Genomic DNA, 16,908 nt, shown 5'->3' with positions numbered 1-16,908 from the left:
GAAGTAATGTGAAACAGAAGCTAAAATACTTGTGCGTGAGTAGCATTCCTGCTTTGATTATATCTATCCGCTTGCTTTATTTTCAGTATGTCACTCCCCATTTGGTTGATTTTAGAACTTTCTGTGCTCATGGCACTGGTTGGCACCATGGACATGGTGTGACCAGTGGCAAGTACCTCCCTCCCCATTTTTGTGTGAAGATTGACTTGCAGTTCTTCCAGGAAGAACGTTTCATGTGCTGCTGAACTTGCTATCTGCTGGACTCCTTCCTCAGTCATAAAGTCCTGGGAGACAATGTTTACTTTTTAGGACTAGCTCCCTGAAACACATGTGGGCCTCTTTACTATGTGGTGATTTCTTTGTAAATAATTAAAAGGCAGGCAGATTATGTCTGGTCTGATGGCTAAGTGCTGGGTATGTTACAGGTGAGAGTGGTTCCAAGGGATGAATGACTCTGGGCTCAGACCACTGTTGATGGGATGCTTCCAAAAACCCACTGTGCTCTTATTCTCTGAGCAATTTTGACAGATTTAGTGGAAACGTTCTTCCCAGGAAAGTCAACCCTGCCAGTTATCTGGACATTAGCATTGCACCTGTCAGAAATTAAGGCCAGACCGGAAATACTTTTAAAACTAATAATGCTGCTGAACCCTGCCAGGAAGGTAGGAGTCAGAAGTGAAAAGATTATATGTTGCCTGGATTGTGTTTATGCCTCAGCTTTTTGGGAGTGGCAGACAGATGAGAGAGCTCCTTGAGCTAAAGTCATATATATAAAAAATTAGAATAGACGTTTCTAAATCATCTTTGGTGCAAAGAATTGTTACTATGTACTATATATAATATGAAATTTAGATAATCTTTTGGTGATAAGCATTAATCGTTAATAAGGAATAGTTGATTATCTTTTTGTTTTTCTGAACATGTGGGAACCTTGTATAAAACAATTTGAAAATCTGACACACTTCTTACACTTGATGGCTGTGTCAGCAGAGTACGTAAGAATGGATCTGAGGCAAAGTTATGTGTATTTCTTTTCTACAGAGGTGATTTTTCTAGGATGGTATTAAGAGTTTATGGGATGTGAAAGAAAATTGTGAACTGATGCTAAATTTTGACGGCCAAGTATCCTAGATTTTGTTACCTACACATTGTAAGTTGAGCAGTTTTTAACAGCCTTAAAAATTAGTGTTAATATCTCTATTGATATGCTTACAAAATGAAAAGCAAAAAAAAGCGGTCTTAAGAAGGCTATCATTGATATTTAGTGTGTTTAAGGAGAGATGGGGAGTAGATGAGAGAATAACAACATTGTGGTATAGAAAGGACAAAGCAGGGAGGTGTGAAAAATTAGGCAAATCACATACCCAGTAATAGTTGTACTCTGAGCACATTTTATACTTTATTCACCCAATTTCAGTAAAACTTTAGCCTTAATTTTTATAAATTTTAGGGATTTCTGTTTTTTTGTACTACTAAAATGATTAAATTTAGGCCCTTTGTTTACAGGGAAAATAAAACGATTATCCTGTTTTCACTTTGATAGATTGACGTAAGCAAGAGATTTTTGTTTTTTTTTTCATTTGGGGCCTCCTCAATTCTGACTTATCCCTTATCTTTCTAGGTCAATGGAGTGCAGCTCTACGGGAAATCTCGCCGAGAAGCAGTCTCCTTTCTTAAAGAAGTGCCGCCCCCCTTTACCTTGGTTTGCTGTCGACGGTTGTTTGATGATGAAGCCTCTGTAGATGAACCAAGGACCACTGAAACCTCTCTTCCTGAAATGGAGGTACTAAATGAATACTCGCACTGTGGTTCCCATAGGCATGCCCCTTCATCAGGGATGTCCTGAGAGTGTATTGTGATATGAAGGGGGAGGGAAAAACCTTCCTCTTTTGTTTGACAACAGTAGCTCTCAAGGGCAACAATGCATAGCTTTTCAAATTGTTACTATTCTTTAATGTCATGAAACTTTACTCTTTTTTTTGGTAACTTGAAAGGTTGGTAACATTAATGTGCATGCACTTTGATTTTAGAAAACCTTTTTTTAGTAATTATCTGAGCTCCTTACTTTTGGCTCCCAGTTCAACTCAGTTCATCTTAACAAGTTTAAGATGTTGGTAAGTATTGAATAGCTAATGGGCTTCCCTTTTTCAGAGCTTTAAAAACATGAAGATCTATGACCAATTTTGAAATGAGTAAAAATTGCTGTAAGAGCCTTCAGAAGGTCAGAGAATAAAATAACACTCTCTGTGCTCCCGGTAGTTTTTTTTTTTTTTAAAGAGCATTGTAATTATGAAAACAGATTTAAGCACATGCTTTTCTAAGTTATGTTTTTGTAACTTTTATGTCACTTTTCCAGACTCTTTTAGATGATAATTCCATTAACACCAGTTTTGATACACAGGGGCTTCCCTTTTGCTTACCTACGGTCTGATTTTCAAGGTACATAGACCCTAATGTTGCCTCTGCCACTTAATGATTTGAATGAGCAAATAACTTGACTTTCTGTTGATCTTCTTCCTCTGAAAAATGAAGATACTTATTGTACTTACCTCATCTGTGGTGAGAGAAGGAAATGAAGTAATGTGTGCAAAGTTCTTAGCACAATGCCTTGCATAAGGACGGTGCTCAGTAAAAATTAGCTGTGGCTGTTCTCAACTCCTCCTGTCCACCTGTCCTTTTTTGTGATTTCCTAAAATACAGGAGTGTAGCACTGTCCTGTAGTCACAGATACTTTAGTGTATATTAAGTTTGTTTTTCCAAGAGGACTGTCTGCTCCTGTGGGCAGAGGCCAAATCTTAGAATTATTTTGTATCTCTTGGTGTTTTTATTCTTTACTGCACATATACAAAGTGCTTAGTAAATTATTGATTGTTGATTGATAATTTTTTTTAATGCTTATCTTTGGTAAACATGTTTCAAGGAAGGGACTCAAATGCCACACTTTTATGATTCTTGCAATCTTTACTAAAATTAAATGTGGGTGATAGCTTACCTCTATTGATAAAAATGCCGTTAATCTAATCTTACAGGGTGTGTAAATCACCAACTCCGCTTGCTGACTCTGTGCTCCCATCTGTCATACTTTACCACAATGGGTAAACAACAGCTTTGAATTATGCTCAATGTCATCCTTGCTGCCCATTAGTTGATTGCTTTCTATTCTGTAAATACAGGATTTATGCAGAATTGATTGTATCAAAGTGATATATTTCTGGTTGGAGTATAATATCTTATATATGTTGGATGCCTTGAAATTTCTATAAACTTGGGTTTTAAAATTATATGTGGTTTCTTAAAATCCTGGCTCTCTTTTCTGTCTCTCTTTTTTCATTTATCTCAATATGATCTTAGGCTCTTAGACCCTATATTGTTAAGCAGCTCAGACAAAATTCTAATGCTTATTAATCAGTAAAGGTATTAAATGCCTCAGTAGAACATCAATCGTATTGTATTACCATTGTAACTTTACTTTTTATTGGAAAGTATGTGTTTTCTTTTTAAATCTATCAGTTCCTCACATCAGACTGATATAAACAGATGTTTATTGATCCAGAACGTTCCCACTAATTTGAAGTTCTGTAATTCAAGAACCAGGAAATCGTTCCCATGTTTAGATTTAATCCACCATGTCCTGCAGGGACAGTTTGAGATCTGGTCCAGCCCTCATTTCACGATGTTTTTGTATTAGCTATGGTGCCTTACTCTTCCATAATAGAGGGGTCCCTCTGCCTGCCACATCTGCCAGCTTTGATTCCGTTAAATGGGTTTTCTTATACAGGTCACTCAAAATTATATTCATAGGAAGTACATCATTTTATTTTATTTACTTCCATTTTATTTACTAAGATCGTTCAAAGTTTTTAGAAGTAGACTTCTTAAAGACTATTATTTAGTCTATTGCTTTATTTAAAAAGAGTTTCAAGGGAAGGCCACTCAAAGGTGGGTGATTGATTCATTATGTATTGAACAAACATTTATGAGCGCCTACTATAAGCTGCGCACTGTTGCGGGTTGAGGGGATAACCATGGTAAACTCTATGGCAGCCCACACCATTCTAGCCTAGAAGCCAGGCATTTTGTTAATTGTTAGGGCCACAAAGAAAAAGAAGATAATTCTTGAGCCTCAGATGGAAGTTCAGAGTATTTGGGGAAGATAAATCACATGAATATAATCCAACACTATAAATAGTATAAAAGCAGAAGGTTGGAGCAGCTATTCTCCTTCTGCGTAGTCGACTCATTGACCGTCTGTCGTTTAGCTTCCTAGAATTCCATGTGTCAGTGACTCTTTTCCCTGAAAGGAGGGAGCTTGGAATAGGGGATGTGCGGGTGTGGAGTCAGGGAAAGCAGCTGAGGATCTGTGTACTGAGTAGTTGTGTTGACCTCCTTCCTCCAAGATCAGGTTTTCATTATTTCAACTCTGATTTTTACCTGTTTTTAGACTTACATGATTTCCAAAGACTTGGATTTTTTTTCACCTTATTTTTCTAGTAAAGTTTTTCTTGAAAACTAGGAGCCAACAGAAGTGGTATCTCTCTGTCCTGTCCTGGCCTCTGTGTCGGTGTCTTTCTCTCTGTCTCTCACTGTAATTATGAATTCAGGTATTGCTACTTAAATATCTTAAAAGCTTTGATTTTGTGTGATGTTTTCATATCTTCTTAAATTGCATATTTTTCCTTTTATGCTTCTACTGGGATGACAGAACTCATTTTAGTATAAGAGGTCAGTGTTAATACTTTGAATGAAACAGACACTTTAACGTAAAAAAAAAAAACAAAAACTGTATGAACAACCTGTTTTTTTAAGTGCTTGAATTTTCATGAAGGTTTTACACTAAAGTATATGTGCCCCAGTGCATGCCCCTTTTAAAAAGATTAAAAAGAAAAACTATGCATGCCAAAGAGTATCCTCATTTTGAGAAGAAACTATGAGATTCCTGATACATTAATTCTTTTCAAACTTGAAAGGACAGTGTATTGAAGCATTTATGTTCTTTGGTATTTCAGGCTGACCACAATATAGATGTCAATACTGAAGAAGATGATGATGGGGAATTAGCCCTGTGGTCTCCTGAAGTCAAGATTGTTGAACTAGTAAAAGATCATAAAGGCTTGGGATTCAGCATTTTGGATTACCAGGTATAAGAACATGTTCAGAGCTTTTTGGAGCAATTAGTTTGTATTAAAGTTATATGAAGTAGTAATTATTTAAGACATCCACTGACTTAGGCAAAACTGAATTATTTGATGTATAATGCTACTGTCCAAAGGTGGGGTGTTATAATTTCCATTGTTACCATTACAATTGATAGCTCCCTTAGTGAATAAAATGATAGATGATGTAATAAGTGGACATAAGGGAAGGAATAGTTTTATACCCATGGATGCTTTTAGAGACTGGAACTTGATGAACTTTTTTATATGGAGGATTTTTTCCTCCAGCTTTATTGAGGTATATTTCACATACCATAAAGTTCACTCATTTAAAGCATACAGTTCGGTTGTTTTCAGTATATTTGGAGTTGTGCAACCATCACCACAGTCTAATTTAAGAACATTTTCATCACCCCAAAAAAGAAACCCCATACATATTAGCAGTCATTCCCAATTGTCACTCTCTTCTCCCTTCCCTTAACGTGAAGGTTTTTATAGTTTTGCTTACCTATTAATCTCAATGAGTGTAACTGAGTAGAAATGTTCTTGGTGAAGTTTATATTTATATTTAATATAGAACATATAATATTTATGTATTTATATGTACCCCAATTATAACTACGGTAAAGTTACTGATGCATTTGGTTTGGGGGTGGCAATGTGAAAGGTCACAGCAAGACATCTATATGTTATACCAGTTTACCAGTTAAAGTATTTTTAGACCATCTGACTATCATGGGGAATTAAAACTGTTGGCAAGAAATCTCTTCACTTTTAAGATGCATATTTTAATACATTAGTGCTGCCTAAAGACACTGTGGTTTAATAAAGCCAAATGTACTCTATCAAAGCACATAAAATGCCAAGTGATATAAAAATCAATTTTTTTTAATAAGGCAATCAGGAATAGATTGAAAGAAAAATACTTTGAGCATTATGTAAGAACATTAAATTCCATATTTTGGCAGTATGCTTTAAGATTACTGAAATAGATTATATCTATTTTATTTTTGCTGGCATATTTCTGTGCCAGATAACCCTCTTGGTTATTGGAAGTTCTCTTTGGAATATTATTGAATTATGAGTTGTTGATTCCAAAAAATGCATATTTTGGGAAATATCTTTTTCAAGAAATATTAATACTGTAAGATTCTGGAAGTTTATGTATTGGTTAATTATTAGGGCATATAAATATAAAGCAAATGGCATGTATTGATACTTTTCTTCCCCTCTCCAGTGTTGCTCTATTACCTAGCACATAGTAGGTGATTGATAAACATTTGCAGAATGATTGAATAAAGTTTAGGTTAGCCAAAATTAATTGGGACTAAATGAACATATTCAGTGGGTTTTTTTTGTTAACATGTTGAAAACTGGGATTTAGTTTAGAAAACACTTTCAGATGTGGTTTTAGATATTCAGCTACATTTTCATTATCATTGGAATCTATATGTTTTTGCATTCTTATAAATATATCATAATGATTGCTCTTACCCTCTTAAAAAAACATTATCTGCAAGTTTTATATTTTGAATATTGTACATGTTAGAGAAGTGCTTCAGAAATTAAAAAGATAAACAAAAAGTTCAGTAAAAGATGGAAAGAAAAACTTGATAGTCTTTAACAGTGTAATCCCTGCTTAAGAGAAAAATTCCTTTATCAGTTCTGAGTTTTACACTTAAAAAAATATATATATATATATGCATTGTAACATACCTTTGGTTTTTTTGGATCTTATTTTTATTTGTAAAATTCTAGATGTCCCCCTATCCCATCTTCCTCACAATCACCATCACACATACTGATGTTTATTTCTGCACAGATTATATGAAGTAATTTTGCTGCAAAAGAAGTGTTAGATATTCTTCTTGCTTTTGTGCTTATTGGAGAACTGATAGAAAAAAACTTCATTTTCTAAATGCTACTTTGATTCACATTAAAGGACTCAGCTTATTTATTTCTGCAGCTAAATCTTGGAAGGAAAAACATTCAGTCTTAAACTGAATGTTTTTCTTAAGTCAATCTTAAATACACTTATAGTTGTACACAGCACGTTTTCACCATTTGTCAGTGGTATGTAGAACTGTTATCCCCGTGACATTTAGATGACACGTAAACACAATTTAAAATTTGGTTTTGGGCAAGTTAATTAATTGGTTATACGACCTCTTGTTGTAATTAGGTAATAAATTCTAAAGTTCAGAAATATTTTTTTCAAGGCCAGGTGAAGTTTTAGCAGAAGCCATGAAAGGCCACGTTCCTGGTTATTATTGAATTTGATGCTTCTTGTATGAATTTATTAGGCATCTGAATAGGGCTGATGCAGAGCTTCACGCTCACCCCCAAGCTTAGAATAGTTTGTATAAGAAGTGCTGTAGAAACATCTTAGCCACAGCGAAAAGATTTTAGTATAGTGGGAGAGTTTCCAGGTTATAAAGGACCTGTATTAGCAGTATTGAAGAGATTGAAAATTTACTTTGGTATTTTAATTTCAGTTAACCACTTTTCTCACTACTGAGTTTTTCTCTAGAAAAATAAGAACTCTGTCAAGAGCCTGACAAAATTATACACAATATATATTTTGTAGGTGCTTTTACAATTTTTTCATCTATAAAATGGGGATAATAATGTTTAGCTCAAAGGATTACTATGGTTTAAGTAAATTAACATGTAAAGAAGTGGGAAATGTTAGATTATTATGGAAATGTATTATTAGTAATAATCTAATTTAGAAAATAAACACAAAAAGTCTTGATATTGTCCTCAAAGATGGAGCCATACTACAATATGTTTGTGTTCTATCAATTTTTAACTAGTTAGATTAGGAAAATTAATAAGTAGATGCTTTTAATTAGTAGATTTTTAGTGAAGTCTAAATATAATTGTAAAATTACGTTCTAAAATGCAGCCAACTCTTGATGAGCCATATGTGAATTACCCATTTGTGGATTATTGGCCAGAAATTTGCTTTTTACGTAAATTGAGCCAAGCTTTAGGAAGAAATGAGTGAGAACATAAAGGATCTTGAATTGGCCATGGAACGATGGGATGGCAGTCTGGATAGGGGATTCAGTGATCCACCAGTGATGGAAATTGTGTAGTTGAGCAGAGAAAATAAGCAGGTCTCTGTACCTGCAATGAAAGAGCTGAATCTGATATACAGTTCTACAGCTCAGTCGTATGGCCAAAGAGGAATGTGTGGCAATTCATTTTCATGAAAGGCATTTTAAATAAACTGGGGGAAAGGAAGAGGAGAAAGCAACAGGGAAGACTTAGTAAATATGATTCAGGTTGTTAGTCTCATTAAATTTTAGGGTGAAGTGATTGTAGCTTTTTTGGCTGTGATTTGAAAGGAGGTAGGATATTTGTTAGTCTCAACTGTGCCTAGGCATTGCTTCATGTCATGGCTCGTTAAAATCTGGCCCTGTAAGTATACCATATTAGAAGAGTCCTTGGTCACTGTAACGTCATGCCTTATAAGATCATATCATAGAAAACAGAGGTGTGCATAGTTTGTCAAAAGCATGAATATTATGGCTTAATTGTGTACTCTGTTTCTAAGCAATATAGAACTCTTCAGAAATTTGGTTATAACTTTTATTAGTATAGTTTTTTGCCAGTTTCTAGGTATGATTACATACTGTGCCCTAGTTATCTTTGTCTTGATTCCCCATTATTTATGTGTAATGTCTTTATTCCTTGGAATATCACTAATGCTCATATTGATACTAATCCTAATATTAATCCAAATAATTAATACAAATCCAATAATAGCTAACATATAGTGAGTGTCTGCTGTTTGCTAGGCACTCTTCTAATTACTTAATGTTTTCCTCACAAGAACCATATGAAATATGTACTATCATTATCCTCATTTTAGAAGTGAGGAACCTGAGGCACAGAGAGGTTAATTAACTCATCCAAATTCACACAGCTAGTATATGGCAGAAATAGAGTTTGAACTCAAGCAGTCAGCTGCCAGAATCTAGGCTTTTAACCACCACACATACTGCTTCTTTACTTATGAGTGGTATTTCCTTGGGTATTTTATTACAGTGAGTCCCTGTAATAAATTTATTGCAGCAGATCTTCCTGTTTTGTCAGCTTGCAGAACAATTTCATATCTTAAAGACAAGCTGCTAGATACTATCTCATTTTCAAATGCTTATATGAAAGTTTAGTAAGTATTAAAAATTAATATAGTTTGCTTATATGCACTGTGTAAGAGCTAGTGTTTATTGCTTTAAATGAAAATAATTACAAATTTGAGTCCTAAATTAGTGCAAGTAATTTGTTGTGGGCTAATGTTCAGTAATGAAGCAATTATTAGGTAGTCTGATAGTCTGTAATTTTTAATTCCTACCAAAAAGCTTGAAATAAATTTTTAACTATGTGGATTTTACCTTCATTTGACCTTTTAAGTTAAACATCGCAAGTGGATATTTTCTGGTGTTTTGATTTATGTTGAACTTTGAATAACCCCTCATGATTATAATTCACTGGAAATGTTTAACGTTATCCAGTTTTTGAACATTAGCCATGATATTGCCATTCTTGATACTTTTGAATTTCAGTGATTTAGCAGGTAAAATTTATTAACCAGTAATTCTCCTCCCTCCCACATCCCATTCCTCAGTTCTCTCCCTTCCCGATATGGGGACTGAACTCAATTTTTGTCAAAGCAGATATTTTTGAAAGGCTTTGGGTTTATCTCAGACACTGAGAGAGATAAAAATAGAAAGCATAATAGCACAGCCATTGAGAGGTGATTCATATATAAATACTCTTAGTAACACTTTAAAAAGCTGTTTGAAAGACCAAAGGCAAAAGATGGCTGATTAAAAATAATAGTGAAAATATTCCTCCCTATAAAAATTAACAGTGATGAATTTTTCTTAGAAGAAATGGGTTATAAAACTTAAATAGTATGAATATAAAAAATTGCAGTATTGCTGAGTCTTGGATATGTTATGCCTCAGTATTTGTGAGAAGAACCTAGTGTGCAGTTTCTGCCTGACTACTCTGTTAAATGGAATTCTCCTTAAAAGATTTTTAAACATCATATGAAGGGAGTGTATACGTTTCATGCATGTGGTTTGAGTTGACTTTTTTCTTATCATGTGCAACAGAATGACTTTCTGTGCACATTAGAAATGCTTTAAAAATAAGTAATATATACATAGGGCATAAAAATTCAAAGGTACATAATGGTATCCTGTGATGAGTATATCTACCTCTGACCATAATCCCTCATTTTTTATCTCCCAGATAAAAACTCCTGTTTTTCTTGTCTATCATCCCAGAGATATTTTATACAGACATGATTATATAAGCGGTAGTTTGCTGGTTGTTTATTTTTTAATACATAAATGGAATATGTCATACACGCTTTCAGCATATTGCTTTTTTCCCCTCAATTATATGTTCTTTCATTGTGGTATTTATAGAGCTAGCTAGTTCTTTTTAATGACTGCATAGTATATTATTGTTGTTGTACAATAATTTATTTAACCAAGCTCCTGTACCCAGTTGGTGGGTATTTCAAATGAGGCTGTATTGGATATCCTTGTCATACTCTTTTATAAAAAGGTACGAATAAATCTTGTGATAACTTCCTAGAAGAGGAATTGCTCATCAAAAGAGCATTTATCTTTGAAATTTTGGTACATTTTTACCAAACTGCTTGCACATAAATGTTTGTGAGACTCATGTATTTAGACTACTTAAAATTGTTGCCTTCTTATGTAATTTCCTTGTTTAGATACTTCTCCTGAAAAATAAAGTGTAAGTAAGTGCATAATTCATGGATTTGCTAATGGTTTTCCATGATATAGACAGATTAAGTGATAGCAATATACAACTATCAACTTTGTTTCAACTTTATATTGTCAGTAATTAATTTATTGACCTTTATAGTTAAGAGAGGGCATAAACTGTTTATATTAAGACTATGATATTAGTGCCCCAAAATCTATTCCTATTTTTTCCACCAGTTTTAATCTTCTTTATCAGAAGATTGAGTTTAAAAATGGAAGAAATTAAGGACTCTAATTTTGCCACAAGATATGAGATTTTGGGTGAATGCTACTATCATTATATAGTCTTTAGTAACTTGTGGAAGCCCAGTATCTTTACGTTCATGCCAACTGATTAGTTTATAGAATCTGGGATATATAATTTGATAGGTATTGATATAATTTTAACATGAGTAGTACCTATATTATTAACATTATTAAGTTGGGTTCAGAATCTAAGATCTACAGGACAGTAATATATTGTAAGTTATGATATAGTTCCACTTTAATGCTCATGGGATCTCATAACATGGCCACCAGTATCTGTTCTTTTCTTTTGTTGCTGCTTTTATCTTCTTCTTTTTCTTCTTCTTTTTTGTTTTAAAGGAGCTCTGGTTCCAGTTCATCCGTGTATGATTAAGATATCGGTACTGAGCAAAATGTAGTCAGTCTGCTACTAATGGCAGTATCTGTGTTCTTGGAAATATATTCTGTACAAACCACACAGCTGCATTTAAAGGTCACTTTTGTTTAATGGAACTTGGGACTGATAAAGTCCCAATCTTTGCCCATCCCTGAATCCTATCCACATTTATTTTTATTAACATCAAAGTACTGTAAGCTCCAGTGCCAACTGGGCTGAAGATTTCTTTTCACAGAGGATTTGCTTCCTTTCCCTCTATGGGAAAGTTCTGTATCCTTTAAATCATTTTAAGCTGCTTCATTTGAAAAATAATTCTTAGTAGTGTGTTCATGGACTGGATTGATTGTGGCTACCGGGGAAATTCTCTCATGGCTTAAAGGTTGCTTTTCAAGCCTGCGAAGTGGGTGAATGAAGGGGGCCCGCTCCTGGTGTATGGAGTTTGTAGGATGATGACTGACTTCCAAACACCGCGGTGCAGCAAGACTAAAGGCATCAGGAGACCAGAAGCCACTTAATAAGAGATCAAAGAGGCTGTGTGTATATCAGCTTGAAATCCAGATAGTACAGATCAAAAGCTCTCCTTAGCGAGGCAGCTGCAGGGGGATGATATTAGCAGGAGGCCTCAGAGATCTTAAGTCAGGCCTGATGTTGAACTTTGAGGGAATTTCATGGCTCCTCTGGAATACGAATTTGGCAAAAAAATCCCATTGTGTCTCATGAGGGGAGAGAAAGAATAGAGGGCAAGCGGCAAATGCTTGTCAGCCGGGTGGTGCTTTCTCCTAGGGTAGCTCTCCTTTTCACAAATGTTTCGTAAGGACTGTTTCTGCATCACACTAGAAGGCATTGCTGAGGAGGAGAGTCTGAAAATGATATATTTGTTATATTACCTTTAGTGAGTATTCCAGAGCTGGCCAAACAGTATATACTAGTGTTTGTGAAACGACCATGGAGAGCTAAAATATAGGCATAAAGGTGCTCAGGTATACTGCAATACCGGTACTTCTGTCTCTCCTATGAAATGCTCAGGATATTCCAGGAAGTTAGTGAATGTCAGGCTGGCTAGGCATCTGTCTCCCATGTAAGGAAAAACAGAACAATAACTTTTTTTTTTTTTTTAATAAAAGGAGTTGGTCTAAAGAGGAAACAGTCTCCAGAGGTGTTTCATCACCCGTGTTCCTCTATCTCTAGGTGTGGGTGTGTTTTGAAAGTTCCCACTGGATTCTGGTGTCAGCGTTGAGAACCGTGCTAGTAAATGAAAGTCATAGCCCTTCCTAGAGTACGGCAGAAAGATGGAATCAGATCCACCGACAGGTATTGAGAGCCTGTTTTCCTAAGGCGTGGTTTTTTGTACGGTTCTGACCTGTTTGTGGGTGTCATTTGGAGCCAGGCAGTGATCCAGAGGGGCCCTGCTTTCCCCAGTGAGCGCCAGGAAGTGGTGTTGCCTCCTTCTGGTACCAAAGGCCTAATTTGTTAATGATGCATGAAAGGAGATTGGCTGCCTGATCTGGACACACCACTTTCTAGGGCTCAGGTTCCCCTTTCAGCTCTTCCCTCTGTTTTATTTTAATCAGATATTTTGTTCACCAATATGGCACTTTGAACATAGAGTCAGAAAGGACCAGGATTTGCCTTCTGGCTGTGACACCCTACTTGGACTTTGGACAAGCCTATTAGTCTTTCTTATATAATAATCTCTAAAATAGAAATAATATTTTCCTTATAAAGTTATAAAGACTAAATAAAAGATGTATATAAATGCCCTTTTCTGGGCATAAAATAATGTGTTACTAGTTACTGAAAAATGATGATGATGATGATGATGATGATTTTTAAAAATAGAATCTGAGCACAGACTTGCTATACCTGTTATTCATTATTTCCTTCCAAAAAATTATTGTTCACTTGCGAGCTAGTATGCGGGATTAAAGATGAAAAGATATACTACCTTTCAAGTGTATATTTAACAAATGTATATTGGGCATCTTCTGTGTCAGGCACTGTTCCAGACACTGGGAATATAGCAATAAACAAAATAGACAATAGACCCTGTGTCCTCATGGAATTTAAATTCAATTCGGAGTAGAGAGACAGTGGATAAATAAGCATATGTTAAAATATAATAGATGAAACAGACTTGGGAACAACTCTCTATAATACATTATGATTTTAGCGGTGGTAGAAGTAAGACTACGAGATTTCGTGTTGATTGATTCTTAAGACCCAGAGAGTCCTGATGGGGAACTGAGGCATGACTTGCACACAAACAGGTAGTGGACATTCCAGGAACGGAAGTGTCCTGGAATTGATAACTTGGCCCTGATTTTATGTCTTGACTTTCTTTAGTAGCTGTGAACTGTTTAATATTAATCTATCTAAGCTTTCATATTTTATTCCTTTTAATGAAAAATCCTTTGAGAAATTTTCGGTTCTAACATTTATAAAATATGACCACCATTTCCCATGATAATAATAGCTAGTAATTATGTACTGCTCACACACACTGGTTTAATTATCTCTACAACCTCATGAGGTAGGTCCTATAATCATCTTCATTTTATAGATGAGGAACCTGATGATAAGAGGTTAAGGAATTTGCTCAGGATTATCCAATTGTTAAGTAGTGGAACTGGGCTCCTAAGTCTGTGGTCATGTAGAGTGGAAGTACAGACCAGAAACAACACTGATTCTTCATAATTGTGGCTCTAGTGAAAGAGGATAAAAATTTCTGATTATCTTTCCAGAGAGAAACACTTACTACAGTTCTAAAAAATTTACTTCATATTTTCCTGAATCCTTATGGTCCCTTGCCTTAACCCCTCCCACCTAGTCAAAGCTCTGTAGAGACCTGATGGCCTTTTCACTGCCAGAGAGTAGAAACTATGTGTATTTTACCTTACATTTCCCAGCAGGACTCCTTAGCCTTTTTCCTGTGCAGTTTCAAAGCTGGAAAAGTTTTGTTCTGCATTTTGTGTGCTACGTATCACAGAGTATTCCTTGCCCTTTCAAGGATTGAAAAAAAAAAAAAGTCACAGAATCTTTTCAGAAGAATGAAGCACGTCCTATGTCCTTGATACGGCCGTGGTTGTCAGAGGAGTTTCCGGTGTAGAGATGGCTCCTGTCCCTTAGTGTCGGCTTTAAGGGGGAGTGAGAACTGAGGACACCATGCTGCTTTGAGCCTCTCTTCAGGTGCAGAGGCACGTATCTGGAGAGTAGAGGGTCAGCACTTCATTGTCATGTGTTAACACTTATGTGTAATATCAGGGATGGTTTAGCAATTGATAGCACTGTTGGTCTAAATTACACATGCTCAGTTGAATTAACTCCTCAAACACATATGTCCTATCAAATTCTTTTCCATTATCTTCATAGTAACAGAAACAGAAGGAGTAATAGCAAGAATAAGAGTAAAAGCACTTATGGAGTCATTACTATGGGCTTTCCAAGCACTTATCATGCCTTATCTCATTTAATGCTTTTAACAACTTTACAAAATCTGTATTATTGTTATTTCCACTTACAATGAGAAACTCGAGTCTCAGAGATTAAACAACTTGAACAGTACCACTCAGCTGGTTTTTTTTTTTTTTTTAATTCATTTTTGGCTGCATTGGGTCTTGGTTGTTGCGCGTGGGCTTTCTCTAGTTGCGGTGAGCAGGGGCTACTCTTTATTACGGTGCACGTGCTTCTTATTGCGGTGGCTTCTCTTGTGGTGGAGCATGGGTTCTAGGCACGCAGGCTTCAGTAGTTGTGGCACAAGGGCTCGGTAGCTGTGGCTCGCGGGCTCTAGAGCACAGGCTCAGTAGTTGTGGCACACCGGCTCAGTTGCTCCGTGGCTTGTGGGATCTTCCCGGACCAGGGCTTGAACCCGTGTCCCCTGCGTTGGCAGGCAGATTCTCAACCACTGCGCCACCAGGGAACTCGCTCAGCTGGTATTTGTAACTGTTTAGCTTAAGTTGAGAGTGATTTCTTTGGAAAATTAAAATAAATTCCAGAACTAATATTTAAAAAGCTTTTAAAAGTTTTGTGTGTCTATACTTTCCTTGCATCATCATAATAACTTTCAACTAATATAGTTTTTTTCTGGAAGATAATGGGATATTTCTTATTTATAAATTCATTTTCTTCTTACAATTTTTTTGGGTAAAATACACATAACACAGAATTTACCATCTTAATTTTTAAGTGCATAGTTTGGTCGTGTTGGGTATATTCACATTTCAACTAATGTAATTTTAATAGAGAGTGTGACTTTGTCCTTGAGTACTACCATCAGCCTGATGGAACCCCAGCCATTTCAGCCAGGTGATGGGACTTTGAGATAAAGGACAATTGTGTGGTTTGTTTTGTTTTGTTTTCCTCACAACTAGCGAAAGTCCTGGACCAGGAGTGAACAGTAAGTACGTAAACAATTACAGCATGACATAAAATTTTCAGGAGATGAAACATCCAAAGATAATGTTTAGTATCCAAGGAGAATGTCAACTAGGAGACTAGAAGGGGATGAGAGAAAGTCCTGGGCCTGTGCTTGAACCAATTATATTATTATGATGTTTAAAATAGATTTTTAAAGTATGAAATTATACAGAATAAAATTATGTGCAAGCTTATGTATTTTTTCCTCCATTTTAGACTATATTTTGATCTTTTAGCAGGTTTCTCTGTGCACCTTTTATTCCATTGTACTTTTAAAATTTTATTTATTTAAATTTATTTATTTTTGGCTGTGTTGGGTCTTCATTGCTGTGCATGGGCTTTTCTAGTTGCGGCGAGCGGGGGTACTCTGTTGTGGTGTGCAGGCTTCTCATTGTAGTGGCTTCTCTTGTTGTGGAGCACGGGCTCTAGGTGTGCAGGCTTCAGTAGTTGTGGCATGTGGGCTCAGTAGTTGTGGCTCGTGGGCTCTAAAGCACAGGCTCAGTAGTTGTGGCGTGGGCTTAGTTGCTCCACGGCATGTGGGATCTTCCCGGACCAGGGCTCGAGCCTGTGTCCCCTGCATTGGCAGGTGGGTTCTTAACCACTGTGCCACCAGGGAAGCCCTCCATTGCACCTTTAATTGTCTTGTGTGCTGTACTTACTGTGCTACTCAGAGACTGTTTCATTCTATGTATGATGTGTGGAAAAATCTATTCTTAATGTCTGATAGTATTAAGGAAGTAATAAGACACAAGGAGCTAGGAACCATATCAGTTCAATTTATCTTGAGTGCACTGAAAGTATTTTGTGGGCACTTACTTTGAACGTGATGGTGGTGTGGTACTTGGTATGATTTGTGTAAAACTTGGCTATATTATAAAATAGTAAAAAATGGGGTTAGATTCTG

At 35.9% G+C, this 16,908-nt stretch overlaps 1 protein-coding gene across 1 annotated transcript in view; it reads left to right on the top strand.

Annotated features, from left to right (window-relative positions):
- The window catches only part of PATJ (PATJ crumbs cell polarity complex component), a 359,191-nt gene that overhangs the window by 81,404 nt on the left and 260,879 nt on the right, over nt 1-16,908 (top strand). The window contains exons 16-17 of the mRNA XM_030870355.3: nt 1,622-1,783; nt 5,007-5,138. Coding sequence (XP_030726215.2) covers nt 1,622-1,783; nt 5,007-5,138 — 294 coding nt within the window. The remainder of the gene's footprint in view (nt 1-1,621; nt 1,784-5,006; nt 5,139-16,908) is intronic.

Source organism: Globicephala melas, chromosome 1, assembly GCF_963455315.2.
Source record: "Globicephala melas chromosome 1, mGloMel1.2, whole genome shotgun sequence".
In the NCBI taxonomy this organism is placed as follows: Eukaryota; Metazoa; Chordata; class Mammalia; order Artiodactyla; family Delphinidae; genus Globicephala; species Globicephala melas.
This window is presented reverse-complemented; position numbering and strand designations above follow the sequence as displayed.